General features: G+C 43.6%; 1 protein-coding gene across 3 annotated transcripts in view; it reads right to left on the minus strand.

Annotated features, from left to right (window-relative positions):
- The window catches only part of SGSM2 (small G protein signaling modulator 2), a 41,854-nt gene that overhangs the window by 23,318 nt on the left and 1,377 nt on the right, over positions 1–17,159 (minus strand). For all 3 annotated transcript variants that reach the window (XM_081272069.1, XM_081272068.1, XM_081272070.1), the window contains exon 2: positions 13,832–13,907. In XM_081272069.1, coding sequence (XP_081128195.1) covers positions 13,832–13,907 — 76 coding nt within the window. The remainder of the gene's footprint in view (positions 1–13,831; positions 13,908–17,159) is intronic.

Genomic DNA, 17,159 nt, shown 5'->3' on the forward strand with positions numbered 1-17,159 from the left:
GGAAAGTTGCTGAATTTTCTCATATATTGCTGGTGGGAGGTGATATGGTACTATAAATGTGCAGATAATCTCTGACCCAGCAATCCCTCTTCTGGAATCTTCCCTCTAGATATAACTGCATGATTACTTAGTTTAACAGCAAATACTGGAGACCATCCACATGTTAGTCAATAGGGGTCATGTTATGTAAATTTGGCATATTCACACAGTAGAATATTGTGTAATTCTGAAAAAGAATGAGATGTACTCTCAAAAGAACAATGGAAAACACTCCAAAAGGAAGATGCAGGACAGTATGACCACATGGCACCTTTGAATTACAAAAAAAAAAAAAAAAAGGTGAGTGAACAAAGATATATATATATATATATATATATATATATATATATATATATATATATATATATATATTAATTTCTAGAAGGGTACAGAAGAAAAAAAACAGTGACTTGAGTGGAAATGGGCAAGGAAAGGAATAGGCTTTAGAAGTACACCTTTTATATAATTTTGATTTTTGAATCAGGTGAACGTATTACCACTTCAAACCAATAATTGTAGTAGTTGAGTAAGTGACCATCAAGGGTTCTGATTATGAGATGAGGCCAGAATCTCCAACCCAAGAGTGAATCAAATTTACAAACCTCAGAAAGCCTCCGTCTGTCCATGACACTGGCTCTACCTGTCTCCTTTCACCAGCTCCCTTAGCAAATATGGTCTTCCAAGATGGTTTGGTTCCCTACCCCTTGGGGAACCTGCTTAGGGCAACAGCAGGTAACCTGAGCAGGGCGGGGATAGGAGAAACAACCAACTCCTTGGGCTGGGACAAACCTAGGTGTCTCAGGAGCTCACAAAAATAAACTGAAGCTATGGTTTCCAGGAAATGCAGTAGTGGTTAGGAAGGGGTCCACAGTTGGTCCAAGGGGGCCTCAGAAACAAGGCTGGCTCTGGGATGGTTCTCCCAGTCTGCCTTGCCTCTCATGTGCATATATATTTATATTTAAAGCTCTGCTCTACAGCCACGGGCCTGGACAAGCCCAGTTTTGTTGAAGTGAAGAATCATAGCACCTAGAGTTGGTACAGTCTGACATGAATCTGGGTCCAGGACACTTGGCCAAGAGGCACTGGGGACAGGAGTAGAGGAGGTATGGCAAGCACAGCCTACTCCCCCAACCTCTGGCTCAGTTTCACCTTTACTCCCAGCTACCATCTGTACAATGAGGGAGTTCAGTAAAAGTTGCCATGGAGAACCTGAGGGAGGGAAGTGCGGGTAGAGCAGTCAGTCACAGGTGGTTCAGTTTTGTCCTGGAGTTTTGGGGCCATCACTCAGAGCAGAATTTTCAAAAGCTTAATGCCAAAGGGCTTCTGGTTCAGGCCCCTGGATAATGGGACCAAGACTACCAGGAGGAGTAGCCTCCTGAAAGGAAAGAGAGGAAAGGTGGGACTCTTCAAAGAAGGAACTTAGGTGAGTAGTTTTTCCCAGCTGTTGGAGAAGGAGGTTGGAACTTTAGTGGGCAGCAAATGAGGTGGGGAAGAGCAAAGAGGCATCTTCAGGCATCACTAACCTCTTTTCCCTATTTTTTTTTTTTTTTTTTTTTTTTTTGCAGTACTAGCATTTGAACTCAGGCCATTCACATGCTAGACCAGTTATCTACCATCAAGCTACATTTCCAGTCCTTTTGTGTGTGTGTGTGTGTGTTTGTGTAAAGAGCATCTGCCATAGACATAGACATGCTGGGACTCACTAAGTTGGTGGCCATAAATAACAGCAGCCATTGAACTGCTTAGTCATGTCTTCTTGCAATTGATAAAAAGCTATAAGGGGCACTAGCCAAAAGCATGCTTAGTAATGACTGGTTGCAATTGATAGGGAGCACAGCTCCACGGACATGTGCAAAGAACATGCCCAGCTGCAATTACATCACCTCACTGGACACAACCAATGGACATTGACTTTCACTGGGTGTAACCAATTATCAACATACATCACCAACTTTGAACTATAATTAAATTGCTGGTCCTGCCACATTGAAGAGTTCTGCTCCAAGGACATCGGTGAGACTGGCCACCTTGCTGTCCATCCCTGGACTGACTTCACCATTCCCTGATGTCCAGCCATTGGCTGTAGAGAAGGACAATGTCTGCTCTTGGCTAAGAGAAGTTGCATGGCATGGGAGGTATTTTGGGGGCTCATGGTTGCCCCACGATTGTGTAATTTGCTTATAGTGTTTAGTGTGCATTAAATGCTAGTTGGGGGCTGGGATTGTGGCTCAGTGGTAGAGCGCTCGCCTAGCACGGGCGGGGCCTGGGTTCGATCCTCAGCACACATAAAAAATAAAGGCATTGTATTGTGTCCATCTAAAATAAATATTTAAAAATGCTAGTTGGGGGCTGGGGATGTGGCTCGAGCGGTAGCGCGCTCGCCTGGCATGCGTGCGGCCCGGGTTCGATCCTCAGCACCACATACCAACAAAGATGTTGTGTCCACCGAGAACTAAAAAATAAATATTAAAAATTCTCTCTCTCTCTCTCTCTCTCTCTCTCTCTCTCTCTCCTCTCTCACTCTCTCTTTAAAAAAAAAAATTAAAAAAAAAATGCTAGTTGGGGTGCTCCCCCATATATCCAAAACTTTTTGCTCTAATTGTTTAGACTTGATGATTATTGTGATTGAATATATGCTTGCATTTAAAGTTAATCCACCTCTGAGTAATTATTAATAGTGCCACTTGCAACAGTGTGTATGAGATTGAACCCAGGACCTCATGCATGCCAGGTAAAGTGCTCTGCCGCTGAGCTACATACCCAGGTCCCAATCCCAACCCTTTTTATTTTTTAAGACAGAGTCTCATTAAGTTGCCCAAGCTGTCCTCAAATTTGTGGTATTTTTGTTGTTTTGGTACTGGGAATTGAACCCAGGGGCACTTAACCACTGAGCCACATCCCTATCCCTTTTTTTATGTTTTATTTAGAGACAGGGTCTCATTAAGTTGCTTATGGCTTTGCTAGGTTGCTGAGGCTGGCTTTGACCCCCCTGCCTCAGCCTCCTGAGCAGCTGGGTTTATAGGTGTGTGCCACCGCATCCAGTGATATCCTTAAATTTGTGATCCTCCTGTCTCTACCTTTGGGATTACAGGCATGCACCACTCTGCCTGGCTTTTCCCTATTTCTTTTCTATATGGCTATTTCTACCCAGAGATTAGTAATGGCTACTTCCACTTAAAACCAACATTTCTACAGAAACTAAAATACATTTCTATTTTTAGAGTTTATTCATCCCTCATAGTTCCAGAGTTTCAGTCCACAGATGGTCAACTCCATTGCTCTGGGCCAAAGGTGAGGGAGAACATCATGGCAGAAGGGCGTGGCAGAGAAAAGCAGCTCAGGACATCGGTACCAGGAAGCACAGTAACTAAATTACATTTTCCTCTCAGCTTGCTTTGGTGATGCTAGCTGTTTGCTTCAACAACATTCAGCTTTGCTCAACACCCCCAAATAAGAAAGCAACACTCCCATCCAGACTCTGGAAGGAGAAAAAAATTGCCCTCATTTTTTGGAACCAAGGTGAGAGAAATGGAATTCAAGCCACATGTACCCATTTTCCTTGTCTTAGGGGGAATGCAAGGCAGGGTCTACATGCACCAGGTTCACAGTGGCTTCCCAAGGAACCAGGCAAGGGTCAGCCTCTCACACAGTGGAGAGAGACAGGTTCAGCGCAGTTCAACAAGGCACCCACCATCTCCGAGGGAGTCTCTGAACACCATTAGCTCTGTTAAATTACTGCAAGCTGTTTCCATGAGGGCCAACTCCTCCACTCCCAGGCTCCACTCTTTTTTTTTTTTAATATTAATTTTTGGTGTAGATGGACACAACACAATGCATTTTATTTTTATGTGGTGCTGAGGACTGAACCTGGGTCCCACCCGTGCTAGGCAAGCGCTCTACCACTCCACTCCCAGGCTCCACTCTTTTTTTCTTAAAATATTTATTTATTTATTAGTTATTGGCGGACACAACATCTTTGTTTGTATGTGTATGTGGTGCTGGAGGATGGAACCCGGGCCGCACGCATGCCAGGCGAGCGCGCTACCGCTTGAGCCACATCCCCAGCCCATCTTTTTTTTTTAATATTTAGTTTTTGGTGTAGATGGACACAACACAATGCATTTTATTTTTATGTGGTGCTGAGGACTGAACCTGGGTCCCACCCGTGCTAGGCAAGCGCTCTACCACTGAGCCACAATCCCAGCCCCCAGACTCCACTTTTTTTTTTAAGAGAGAGTGAGAGAGGGAGAGAGGGGGAGAGAGGGGGAGAGAGGGGGAGAGAGAGAGAGAGAGAGAGAGAGAGAGAGAGAGAGAGAATTTTTTGATATTTATTTTTTTTTTTAGTTCTCAGCGGACACAACATCTTTGTCTGTATGTGGTGCTGGGGATCGAACCGGGCCGCACGCATGCCAGGCCAGCACGCTACCGCTTGAGCCACATCCCCAGCCCCCAGACTCCACTCTTGATAAGCCTCAGAGGCACACCAAACCCTGTGTTTTCCCTGCCCTTCCCAGCTGTTTGACTTTGGGCAACTCACTAAATCTCTCTGAGCTTTAGTTGCATTTAGGTAAAATAACAGGTTCCACCTCAAAGGGTGCTGGATAACAAAAAGCAGCAAGTAGCAATGTAAAGGCGCAAAAGACATCTTGGCCACTGCTTGGCACTCTGAAGGTGATCAGTGAGTCATGGTGCCTTCTTCCCTGTGCCTATGCTCATCCCCTGACTTCCCACCAGCACCTACCACACTGTGGATTGTCTGTTCATGCTCTTCTCTCAGGCCTGCCCACATGCACAACTGAAGCAGTGCCCCCTTCACCTTTGGGAGGATTCGGCTCCCCGCAAATATCCCTTCTCTCTCCTATATCTTCAATTTTTCCTTATTAGGTATTTCCTATTTGAATATAAACATTCTATAAATTCTCCAGTTAAAAAAAAAAAACAACACCATGAAACTGGGGTTGTGGCTCAGTAGTAGAGCGCTTGCCTAGCATGTGTGAGGCACTGGGTTCAAATCTCAGCACCACATATAAATAAATAAACAAAATAAAAGTCCATCAACAATGAAAAAACAGATTAAAACTAAAAAAAAAAAAACAACAACAAAGTACCAGCGTCACCTTCCTTGAACCTGCATTCCTATTTGCTTATTGTCTCATTTAGCTGCTGCCCTTTATTCAAGAAACCTCAAGAAACTGATCTGTTCTTAAAATCCCTCTCTCCTTCTCCTTCCATCCCTTCCTCCTCCTCCTCCTTCTCTCTCTCTCTGTACACACTGCTGGGGATTGAACCCAGGACCTCTTGCATGTTAGGCAAATATTCTACCTCGGAGCTACATCCCCAGCCCAGCCCTTCCATCTCCTTTTAAAAAAAATGATTTCATTATAGAAAATTCCAACCATATACAAAAGAAGACAGTGTAATGAACCCCCATGTACCTATGACCCAACTTAAAACAGTTATCAGGTCACAACCAATCTTGGTTAGCTGAACTACCTGCTACCAAGTTTTTCTTACCTTTGCATTTCTTTAAAATTTTTTTTTTTTGTAGTTGCAGGTAGACACAATGCCTTTATTTATTTTTTAAAATATTTTTTAGTTGTAAATAGACCTTTATTTAATTAATTTATTTATAGGTGGTGCTGAGAATCGAACCCAGTGCCTCACACACGCCAGGTGAGTGCTCTATCACTGAGCCATGACCCCAGCCCCCAGAATGCCTTTATTTTATTTGTTTATTTTTTATGTGGTGCTGAGAATCGAACCTAGTGCCTCACACTCGCAAGGCAAGTGCTCTACCAATGAGCTCCAGCTCCAGCCCTGCCCCTGCATTATTCTGAAGCACATTTTGAACATTTAAACTCTTAAAAAAATATGTACACATACCTTTATTGCACCTATAAAATTAATAACAATTCCTTAATATGATCAAAATTTCCTGAGTTCTTAAGAGTTCAAGTTGCCCTGAATGTCTAGAAGTTCCAGACTCCAGAAACCTGGATTCTCAGATGGAATCTTGGAGAAGCTTCAAGGAGGCTTTATGGGAAGGTTGTAAGGTCAGTTCTAAGAACAAAGTAGATGCCAGGTGCTTTGGAACACGCCTGTAATCCCAGCGACTCAGGAGACTGAGGCCAGGAGGAGCGCAAGTTCAAGACCAGCCTCAGCAACTTAGCAAGGCCCTAATAAATTTAGTGAGATCCTGTCTCAAAATAAAAAATAAGGGGCTGGTGTTGTAGCTCAGTGGTAGAGTGTTTGTCTATCAGGTGTGAGGCACTGAGTTTGATTCTCAGCATCACATATAAATAAACAAATAAAGGTCCATCAACAACTAAAAACAAACAAATAAATAAATAAAAGGGCTGGTGTTGTAGCTCAGTGATTAATGCCTAGTACCCCCCCCCCCCACCGAAAAAAAGTTATTGAGCACTCCTATATACCCAGCTCCATGCTATATGCTTTATCTGTATCCTTCCTCTTCCCCCATCCCTTCTATTTTTTTTGAACTGGGGATCAAACCCAGAGTCTCATGCATACTAGTCTACTACTGAGCTATGTCCCCAGCCCTGCATGGCTCTTCTGATCCTCATATCTACCTTATGGGTGTAGCCTTAGAGACGGGTAACTGGCTATGGTTACACGCTGAGAGACTGTCAGGATGTTAAACCCAGGTCTGTCTAACTCCAAGGCCCAGCTACAGACTCCCACCACATAAACTCAGCCACGCCTCAGCACGGAATGAGGGGAACCAGTTCCTCCAGAGGAACTTCTTTCCTACTTGATCATTTCTGGATGGAATGTAGAAGTAAGATGGCCTGGGGATGAGCTGTTCATTCCATGCAGGTATGAAAAAGGAATCCTTTAACTTAAAAGAGATAGGCTGAAAACTGCTTTGGAGTCTGAATCTCAGAATGTACTGAAACATTTCTGGCTGCAATATCCCAGGTGGAATGCAAGTATCCTTTAGCACCTGCTTCTCTCCTAGCTTATTAGCCTCCCCTTGCCATTCCCTGAAGCAGCTCACTGCAGGGCAGACCTTCCTGGCTAATGAAGCTGCTTAGCAACAGGGAGCTGGTTAATAAAGCCCATGTTATTCCCAGCTCCACAGACTCCACCCCCATCTCCCATTACAGCTCATCCTCAGCCTGAAGCAACCCTCAGGCTGACCCATCTGCGGGAAGCTGCACCTGGAAGCAGGAGGCAGGGCTGGCCTGCACCCTCCTCCCAATGCCTAGCTACTGATGTGAGAAGACAGAGCCTGAGAACCTGCTCTGCCAGACCAGGAGTGTCTCTCTCTCACCAATCAGAAGAGAGTCACTGGAGATATTGCGGATGCAGATCTGAGCCAGAAGGGAGGGCAGCCCAGAGAAACAGGACTTCTCCAAGGCTCATGGATTGATGTTACAATTACCTGAATTACTTAGGATCTCTTTTTGGCAAGGGAATAATTGTGCCTCTTTCAGCGCATGCATTACTATTTCAGATGCAGGGTTCAAAGGCAAGCCTTGGGATGATTTGTTATTTAACTCTGACTTTCAGTGCTCTTCCAATAGGTACAAGTCAAATGCAGGGGATGGCAGGAGACACCAGCCTATAGGAGTAGGAAAGGGGTTCATGAAGCCATAGAGAAAACATGAAGCATTAATTTGATTCAATAGTAAGTCTTTTTTTTTTGGGGGGGGGCACCTGGGATAAAATCCAGGGTCTAATGCATGCTAAGCAACTACTCTACCACTAAGCTCCATCCATGGGCCACAACAGTAAGTCTTTACATTAAAATTTAAAAATTCAGGGGCTGGGTTGTGCCTTGGTGGTACAGCGCTCGCCTAGCATGTGTGAAGCACTGGGTTTTATCCTCAGCACCACATAAAAATAAAATAAAGGTATCGTGTCCACCTACAACTAAAAAAATATATTTAAAAAATTCAAAAACCAGAGTGAGGGGTATATACAGTTTGGGGGTAGAGCTGGTGCTTAGCATGCGCTAGGTTCATTGTATTATGGAGCCACGTGCAAATTTGACATAATGTTTTAAGATAAAAGGGAAATATCAAAGATCCCTTTCCCATGATGGTAGTTTGTTTTTGTTTTTTTTTTTTTTTTTTTTGGTACTGGGGATTGAACTCAGGGGCACTCAACCACTGAGCCACATCCCCAGCCCTGTTTTGCATTTTATTTAAAGACAGAGTCTCACTGAGACTGAGCTGCTAAGTACCTCACCATTGCTGAGGCTGGCTTTGAACTTGTGATCCTCCTGTCTCAGCCTCCTAAGCCGCTGGGATTATTGGCGTACTCACTATGCCCGGCCCCATGATGGTAGTTTTGAGTCCATTCTCCCAGCCCACCCTCTGCAGCTTGAGAAGCAGTTGCACAGGTACTCATTTTCTGGCCTGGGAGTTCAGAGGTTGCCAAGCTGAGCAGCACTGTAGCCTCGATATACAGAGGACAGCATGAGAAGACCCCTCCCATAGCAGCTGGATTTGCCAGGAAAGCTTCCTCACAAGGAAGGTTTCTACTTGCAGGGCCTGACTGGTTTCTGGATAGATAGGTTTAGGAACAACCACAGCAAACTCAACAAATGCATCTTTCTTGCCAGTCTTGGGAGTCCCATCCATCTCCCTGAGTGATGGGAACTGAAATCTGGCCACAACTTTCCTGGGTCAATTTTTTTTTTTTTGGTATCAAGGATTAAACCTACAGGTGCTTAACCATTGAATCTCATTCCCAGTCTTTTTTTCTTTTTTTTTTTTTTTTGTAGTTGTATATGGATAGAATGCCTTTATTTTATTTATTTTTATGTGGTGCTGAGGATCGAACCCAGTGCCTCACACATGTTAGGCAAGCGCTCTGTCGCTGAGCTACAGCCCCAGCACCCCTAGCCCTTTTTATATTTTATTTAGAGGCAGGGTCTTGCTAAGTTGCTTAGGGTCTTGCTAAATTGCTGAGGTTGACTTTGAACTTTTGATCCTCCTGCCTCAGCATCCCACGCTCCTAGGATTATAGGCATATGCCACCGCACTTGACCAAATGTCTACATTCTAAGGAAGCTCATCTTGCCTAGGTCTGGCCTTCCTCAGTCACCCCTTAGTCCTCCTCGCCAGGAATAGAGGGCCAGCATGGAGTCGAGGGCAGCCCCGGACCCTCTAGGGAATATGGTCATTCCACAGTTACAACAGTCTCTGAAGCCTTTACTCTTAGCACATTCTTTGTAATCCTATTCCTCTTAGAACAAAGCTGAATTCTGCATGTGGTTAGAACAGTAGTAAAACCCAGTAAAAAAAAAAAAGTCTGGATCACCTTCAGACTAAACATGCACTTCTGAGCATTTTTCTAGGTGAGGAAGACTGGCATATCAGAATCTCCAAAAGGCAAAGGGGTGGCATTTTTTTCAATCAATGCATAACTAGTCCTCCTCCTTCCCTTTCCCCCTGGTTATGATTCTACTGTGTGTGTAATGCATGGAAATGGCTTGCAGAAAGGGAGGAAAAAATGGTTGATAATCACTGCTTTAAATCAACCTTATTTTGAGCTCAAATTTAGAACACCAATTGCTGTTATTTGGAACAACACTTTTGATAAAGCACAGGATTCCTTTCTCTTTGAGTCTCAGATGCTCCAACTTGATATAGCTTGATACTGTTGGCGATCCCTCCAGCTCACATGCTCCTGGGTAACTATGTCCTGAGCCCAAGGCAGAGGCAGCAAACTGGTAAAGGCCTGCAGATGCCTTTTGTTTGGCCCACACAATTAAAAAAAAAAAAATGGAATTAGTTGTCAGCATTTACAAAGTGGAAAATTTCATACAAAATCTCAGACTTCAGGTTTCTCTAGTTTTAAAACAAAAACAGGCCATGGGAAGCCTGGTGACATTCTTGTAGGAAAATGAATAGTGCCTGTCCTTCTACACAGGACAAGTGCTGTTCAGGTCACCCCAGTCTCACATCTGGCCAGCTTCATGTTTTTTTTTTTTTTTTTGAGGGGATTGAATCCAGAAGTACACTACCTTTGAGCTACATCCCCAGCCCTTTTAAAAAAATTATTCTGAGACAAGGTCTTATTAAATGGTCCATGCTGGCCTGAACTTGGCAATCCTCCTACCTCAATGTTTTCAGTAGCTGGGTTTACAGATGTGCACCACCATGTCTGGTGCTTGTAGATGTTTTTTGTCGGACTCTGTAGGTATTTAAGTTTATGCTCATGGCTCTGAGCCACCTCCTGCAGACCAGCAGAACAGTGTTCCTCTTGCTGAGTTTAGAACCCTAGAGAGCTGGGGGCCTTGTTTTACGGCAGCAACTGAAATTGGCTGAAAGTAGAAAAATCATTCATTTTGAGTGTGCTGCAAAGAGTCCTTTGCTTCCAGGCAGGAGACAAAAGCAAAAGCACCACTGCTTCCTGGATTGGGGGTGGCTATGGGTCCGGACCTATCAGAGGAGAGCTGACAGTTGTTTCTCACCAAAACCACCTGAACATGGAACACCCACCGCTTTTTTTCCTGCTTGTCTTCCTCCAACACCTTTTCCCTCATTCTCCCACAGCTACCCACACATAGCACCCATGCACAAGCTGTTTGCACTACTTGATTCTGTTTTCTCTAGTGTGTGTGCTCTGACAAAGCCTAGCGCCAAGCCATGCATAACTGGGCTGCCTGTAAAGCCCTTCTGGTGATGAGACACTGGCTGACCTCAAGGGAACACAGCACAGGTAGAATGGAAGAGAGTTCTAATACTCTTCAAACTTGGTTCGGCCAAGAAAATGTAAGATCAGGTTGCTCTTTGTAAACCTGGGAATCAGTTCATCATCTCAAAAGAGCTGGGGAACCTTATCCAAAAGGGAGATGGTGGGACTCAGATCCTACAAAACTTAGCCTTAGTTTCAACATCTGAAGGAGAAGAAAAGAAAAGCATTTTCTGAGCTCTTACAATGCTAAGAATGTTCACAGGCATCAGTTCCATCCCCATAAAAATTTATTAATGTGCAAATCATCACCATAATTTAAAGAAGCAAATTGAGGGTGACAGAAATTAAGAAACATTTCTACGCTGGGCACTTTGATGCATGTGGGCAATTCCAGTGACTTGGGAGGTTAAAGTCAGGAGGATAGCAAATTTGAGACCCTGTCTCTAAGTAAATAAATAGGCCTGGGGGTGTAGTTCAGTGGTAAAATGTCCCTGGGTTAAATCCCCAGTACCAAAAAGAAAAAGAGAGGCTGGGGATGTGGCTCAAGTGGTAGTGCGCTCGCCTGGCATGCGTGCGGCCCGGGTTCGATTCTCAGCACCACGTACAAAGATGTTGTGTACACCGAAAAACTGAAAAATAAATATTGAAATTCTCTCTCTCTCTTTAAAAAAAAAAAAAAGAAGTAAACAGAACACCAGGATTCAAAACCCAATTTCACTCAGCCTCTTCTTACAGGGTGCTTGTCCCCAACACCCTCTCATAGCTTTATTTTCCTGTAGCCTTTTTTTTGTGTGTGTACCAGGGATAGAACCCAGGGGCACTTAACTACTAAGCCACATTGCCAGCTTTTTTATTTTTAGAAAGGGTCTCAGTACATTGCTTAGGGCCTCACTAAGTTGCTGAGGCTGGTCTTGAACTTGTGATCCTCCTGCCTCAGCCTCTGGATTCACTGGGATTACAGGTATGCGCCACCATGCCCAGTTTTTCCTGTATAGTCCTTACCGCTACCTATTATTATATGTATCTCTGCATTTATTTCCTGTCTCCCTCAACATAATTTAAGTCCTTGGGGGCAGAGACTTTTTCCATCTTGTCACTGCCATTTCCCTGCATGGAAAATAGTATTTGGACCCCTCAGTGAGTAGTTATTGCTGGATTCATAGGAAGAGCAACTCTGCCTTACTGAAAAAGCAATCCTTCTGTGTGTATGCTCAGCATGTGTTAGGCCCTGTGTTTGATCCCATACACTGAAATAAGTGAAAAATTTAAAAAGGGAGTTTAGAGGAGAAAGATCAAAGTCCTGGAAATGTGCTAAGTATATTGGTGCATGCCCCAGGTTCCAGTAACTTGGGCGACTGACACAGGAATACTATAACTTTGAGGCCAGCCTCATCAACTTAGCAAGACCCTGTTTCAAAATAAAAAATAAACCAGGCATGGTGTAATGTAATTCCAGTGACTTGGGAGGCTGAGGTAGGAATATTAGAGCAAGTTCAAACCCAGCCTCAGCAACTTAGCAAGGCCCTGAGCAACTCAATGAGACCCTGTCTCTAATAAAATATAAAAAAGGGTTAGGGATGTGGCTAGGTGGTTAAGTACCCCTGGATTCAATCCTTGTCACCAAAATAAATAAATAAATATTTTTAAAAAGATGTAGCTCAGTGGTACAAGTTTGTCTAGTCTGTGCAAGGCCCCGGGTCTAATCCCTGGTAACATAAAAAAGTCAATCAATCAATCAATTTTGGAAATCCAAGTAAGCTATGTGTAGAAATAAGTTTTCTCCTATAAAGACAAACGACTTCATTCTGTGAAAGAAGCAATAGTCTATTATAGACTTTCTTGTCCATGGCAGGAAAGCTTTGGCTTTCCCTTCCTAGACGAGGTTCATGTTCTTCAGCATCCAATCCAGTGCATGGAGAGTTAGGATGATGGAGCAACCCAGGTGGTATTAATTAGAAAGAAAACATGAGACAGAAAGCATCCAGAAAGTACTAACCTTCTCCAAAATGAAAAAAAAAAAAAAAAAAAGGATAAATCAGAGCTGCTGTTTCCAAACCTGAATTACCCAGTCTACCACGCGGCCTGCGCAGTGGTTTCATTAATGAGGTTCTGGCATTAAGTTAGTTAGAAGAGATCAAAATAAAACACACAGATAGTACCTTATTTTATATTGCTAGGTCCGAGACGGCTCGCCTCCCTGGCTCCCGCCTCCAGCCGCCCAGCAGGGCAGCGAGGATTACTCTGGGCTAGCAGGAGAGAGAGAGAGCGAACACGCCGGGGAGTAGCCTTTTATTTGGGGGGACAAGAGATTCAGGGGAGAATTCCATCCAATGAAGGTTGAGGGGGGGCTGTACTCCAAGGTCAGGGTCAGTGATTGGGTCTCCAGGGTCAGTGGTCACGCACACCCCCACACGGATGGGCTCTCTCATCAGGAAAGGGTCGGGATAACTCCGACACAGCCAGAGTGCCTCAGGCCCTTAACGGGAGTCACCCAATCACGTGTCAGAATGGCTCCCCACAACCCAGGGTGGTGGTTCTCAAAGTATGGCCCCTGGAACAGCAATATCAGCCTCATCTGTGAGCTTGGTTGAAACCCAGATTCTCAGGCCCACTCCAGACCTGCTAGACTCAGAAACTCCAGGGTTGGAACTCAGAGGATTTTACTAACTTATTTTGGTCCTGGGGATTGAACCTAGGGGTATTTTACCACTGATCCAATGAGATACATCCCCAGTCCTTTTTATTTTGAGACAGGGTCTCACTAAGTTGCTGAGGCTGGCCTTAAATTTTTCCTGCCTTAGCCTCCTGATCGATGGGATTACAAGTGTGCGCCACCACGCCTGCCCAGGAATGTGCTTTAACAAGCTCCTCAGATGACACTGATACACACTAAAATTTAAGAACTGTTGTCCAAGGGAATTAAAAATGGGTCTGAAGATCCTGCTTCAGTAAGTTTGGGTAAGAGCCCAAAAAGATTTCAAAAGCTTCTAGATTGATTTGGACCTGCAGTCAGATTTGCAAACCACTAAACCTGAGGGTTCATCTTTTCCTGGCACCAGGACAGTGTCCTCAGTTCTAAACCTACTTCTTACTTCCCATTATCCCTAAGTCACTCACTTACCACACAGAGCAATGATGTGGCTGCTATCCTCATGAACAAACTTCCTGGTGACAGCTTCCTCCATGATTTGCTTCACCTGTGGACAAATGGAAAACATTATTACCTTTACTTGTTTATTTATTTATTCCTGATCATGGGGCTTGAGGGGGTTGAGGGTAGACTCAGCAGTAGAACGTGTGCTTTGTGGGTGCAAGGCCCTGGGTCTAATCCCTAGCATCCAAAGAACATGGAAAAAAAAAAAAAAAAGGCCTCTGGCAGGTAAATAGCTTGGCTCTGCCCTCCTGGTCCAGGTTTTGGTACACTTGCTGAAATGACAGGGATGGGAGGGGTGGGGAAGGAAACTTTTTTTCAGCACAGCTTGTTCCAAGTCTTATGGAGAGGAAATCAGGAAGAGATGTCAAAGCTTGCCATCTTGGAGGTTCTAATCCAGGTAGAAGTGGCTTGCCTTGGAGAACAGAGAGAGGAGGTTATTTGCTCATGGATACTCAGCTGGAGAAGGGCTTCTAGGTAGACACGCTGTCCTTTAGGGACAGACTGTTTCCCTGAAGACTGCAGACAAACAATCTGCCCTTCCTTTTCTCCCTCTTCTCCAGGGTTCAGGAGTAGGTCCTTCTATGCCACAGGGACACTGGCTATAAGCTTTCAATCTTTTCTATCCAAGGAGGAATCCAATAATCCTGACGATTTTGGATTCCTCCTTGGATGTAAAAGCTTCCCAATACATACCTTATAAGGTGAGCAGTCACATCTTTTTTAAGAAAAAGCTCAAGGGGCTGGGGATGTACCCAGAGGTCTAGCATGCACAAGGCTCTGGTCTTAATCCCTGCCACCCCAAACAATAACACAAAAAGCTTTTTAAAAAGAAACTGTCTTATTGTTTACTGTTTATTGTGATTATTCAGTAAATATAATTTTATAGCTTGGTGAATTTTCAAAATGAACAATCCTGTAAAACTAGCATCTAGAGCAAGAAATAGAACATGTGACCAACACCCCAAAGCACTCCTGCTCTGTCATTTTTCCCCTCCAGTCGTCACTCCCACCTAAGGGTACCCACTATCCTGATTTCTAACATCAGATTAGTTCTTCTCATTTTAATATTTTTTTTATAATCTCAGCATGTTGTGTTTTGTGACTAGTTTCACTTGCTTTCCTGTGTGATGGTGAGATTCTTCATATGGTGTGTAATTGTAGACTGTTCATTCCCCATTGTGTAGACACATCACAATCAATTGGCATTTGGGTAGTTTCCAGTTTGGGGCTGTTATGAATAGTATTTCTATGAATATTCTGGACAATGTCTTTTGGTGAACATATGTGCCGACTTTTAAAAATTTGTATTTCTAGACAAGGAATTTCTGATGCATATATCCTGCTTTACTAGACACTGCCAAAATGCTCTCCAAGGTGGCTGTGCTAACTTATACTCACACATCAGTAGTGAATGAAGTTCCAGTTACTTCTAATTCTTAAGCTAAGAACTGTTAGTGTCCTGGGGGAATCTGCCAGGAGACAGATACTAACACAAGAGATTTAAGAGGGGGGTTTCCTCAGCCCCACTGTAAAATCTTACAAATAAAGCAAGTCCTGGTCCTTGCTACTGTTTAAACAGGCATGCAGCATCCTGATGCTGCCCTGGCCCCCAAGGCCCTCCCTTAGCACTGTTATTCTTTAGAGAGTGGAAGTGGGTCCAGAGCCTGGAGAGGAGGAAGGAAGGAGGAATCTGGAGGTTCCTCCCTGCTGGAACTGCTCATGGTTTTGTGACTAGGTAAAATGTGGATCAGATGGGATAGATGCCTGCACTCTAAACTGTTAAAAGTTTCCTAGATTACTTCTCAAGGGGTGTTTGCATTAAACAGAGTATAATATCACAGCTAAAGGTCTTTATATCACCTAAAGCAGGCTAGTAAGGCACATTTTTGGATTAGGACCTATAGATACTTGTAGACCTATACCAGGGGTCACTGTGAAAGTTTAGCCTTGCTTACAATGATCCCCTTGTCTCTTCTTGTAGGAGGAGAAAGGATACATTTTTTTTTCTGTAATCCAAGTGCCAAAAGGGAAGGGAAATATATGAAGTTCAGAGCAGGTTAACCTTTGACAGGAAGATACATAATTGTAGCATATTCTGCACATTTCTCACTTTTTAAAGGAATCATCCTTGGAATAATATAGTCTTTCAAGTACTGGAAAAAAATCAGCATCTCTTCAAAATCCTTCTCACTATCCCTAATCAACCACCAAATTTGGATTACACCAATAATCCAAGCAACATCTGTCTGTAGTATGAGGATAGCAACTTTTCTGTTCATGTTTATACTCTTCCTGAAAGTCTCAGTCACTGGACTATCTTCTTTCTGAGGATAATCACTGAGGTTTCCTTCTTGGGAAGGAAAGGGTTGAGGTTTAAATGCTGATTTGATATACCCTGGGCTTAAGAAACCCTTTCTGCTCTCATATGTGGAGGCTAGGGAGAGGAAAAAAAATGGGGTAGGGGATTGGGGAATCTTATGAAAACAAGAGACCAGCAGACTAGAGGATAGGGAACAGGGGAGGGAGGAGTGGAAGGACAGAGGAATTACTGGGGAACAAAATTCACCAAATTATTTTGTTATATTGTGTGCATATATAAATTTGTAACAACAAATCTCACTATTATATATAATTATAATGCACAGATAAAGAAAATTAAAAGAAAATAAATTCTTCCTTGATCACTTCAGAGCAAAAGTACAGTGAAGCTTCTCACACAAGCTGGGAAAGTGATGGCTTCAATTATATCTCTGACAAGGAGAAGGAAGGAACAAATGTTAGGTCATAGTAGCCAGTCCGCAGTTAATGCAGAACCTAGAGTTTTCCTCAATCCTGAAAGTCTAAGGAGTAAAGGAACCAACATAGTGAAGTTTCATATATGAGATAGGTAGCATTATTCCTATTTTAAAGACAAAGAAATCAAGACTCAGAGAGGTTAACTAACTTACTCAAGGTCACACAGGGGCCAGGTCCAAAATATTCCAAACTTCATAATTTCTCATCAGACCTCAGTCTTCAAGATCTATTTACTAGTCACTGAGTTTCTACAGCATTGGATACAGTATAGTGGACAAAACAGATGGGTTTCCTGCCCTCATGGATTTCACACATCGACTTAGCCACAGAGGAAGGTACAGGAAGGAGGCCTAATTCATTTCAATTCATTTCATCTACTCTGCGGGCTTGAGCTCTCATATGCTGGTGAGTCATTCATATGGGCACCCCCTCACCCACTGAAACTGAAATGGGCTTTTGAGCAGGGTCAAGGTAAAGGGGGTTGGTAGAGAGGCCTCTT

The sequence above is a fragment of the Spermophilus citellus genome, assembly GCF_964194105.1.
Source record: "Spermophilus citellus genome assembly, chromosome: 17".
NCBI lineage: Eukaryota > Metazoa > Chordata > Mammalia > Rodentia > Sciuridae > Spermophilus > Spermophilus citellus.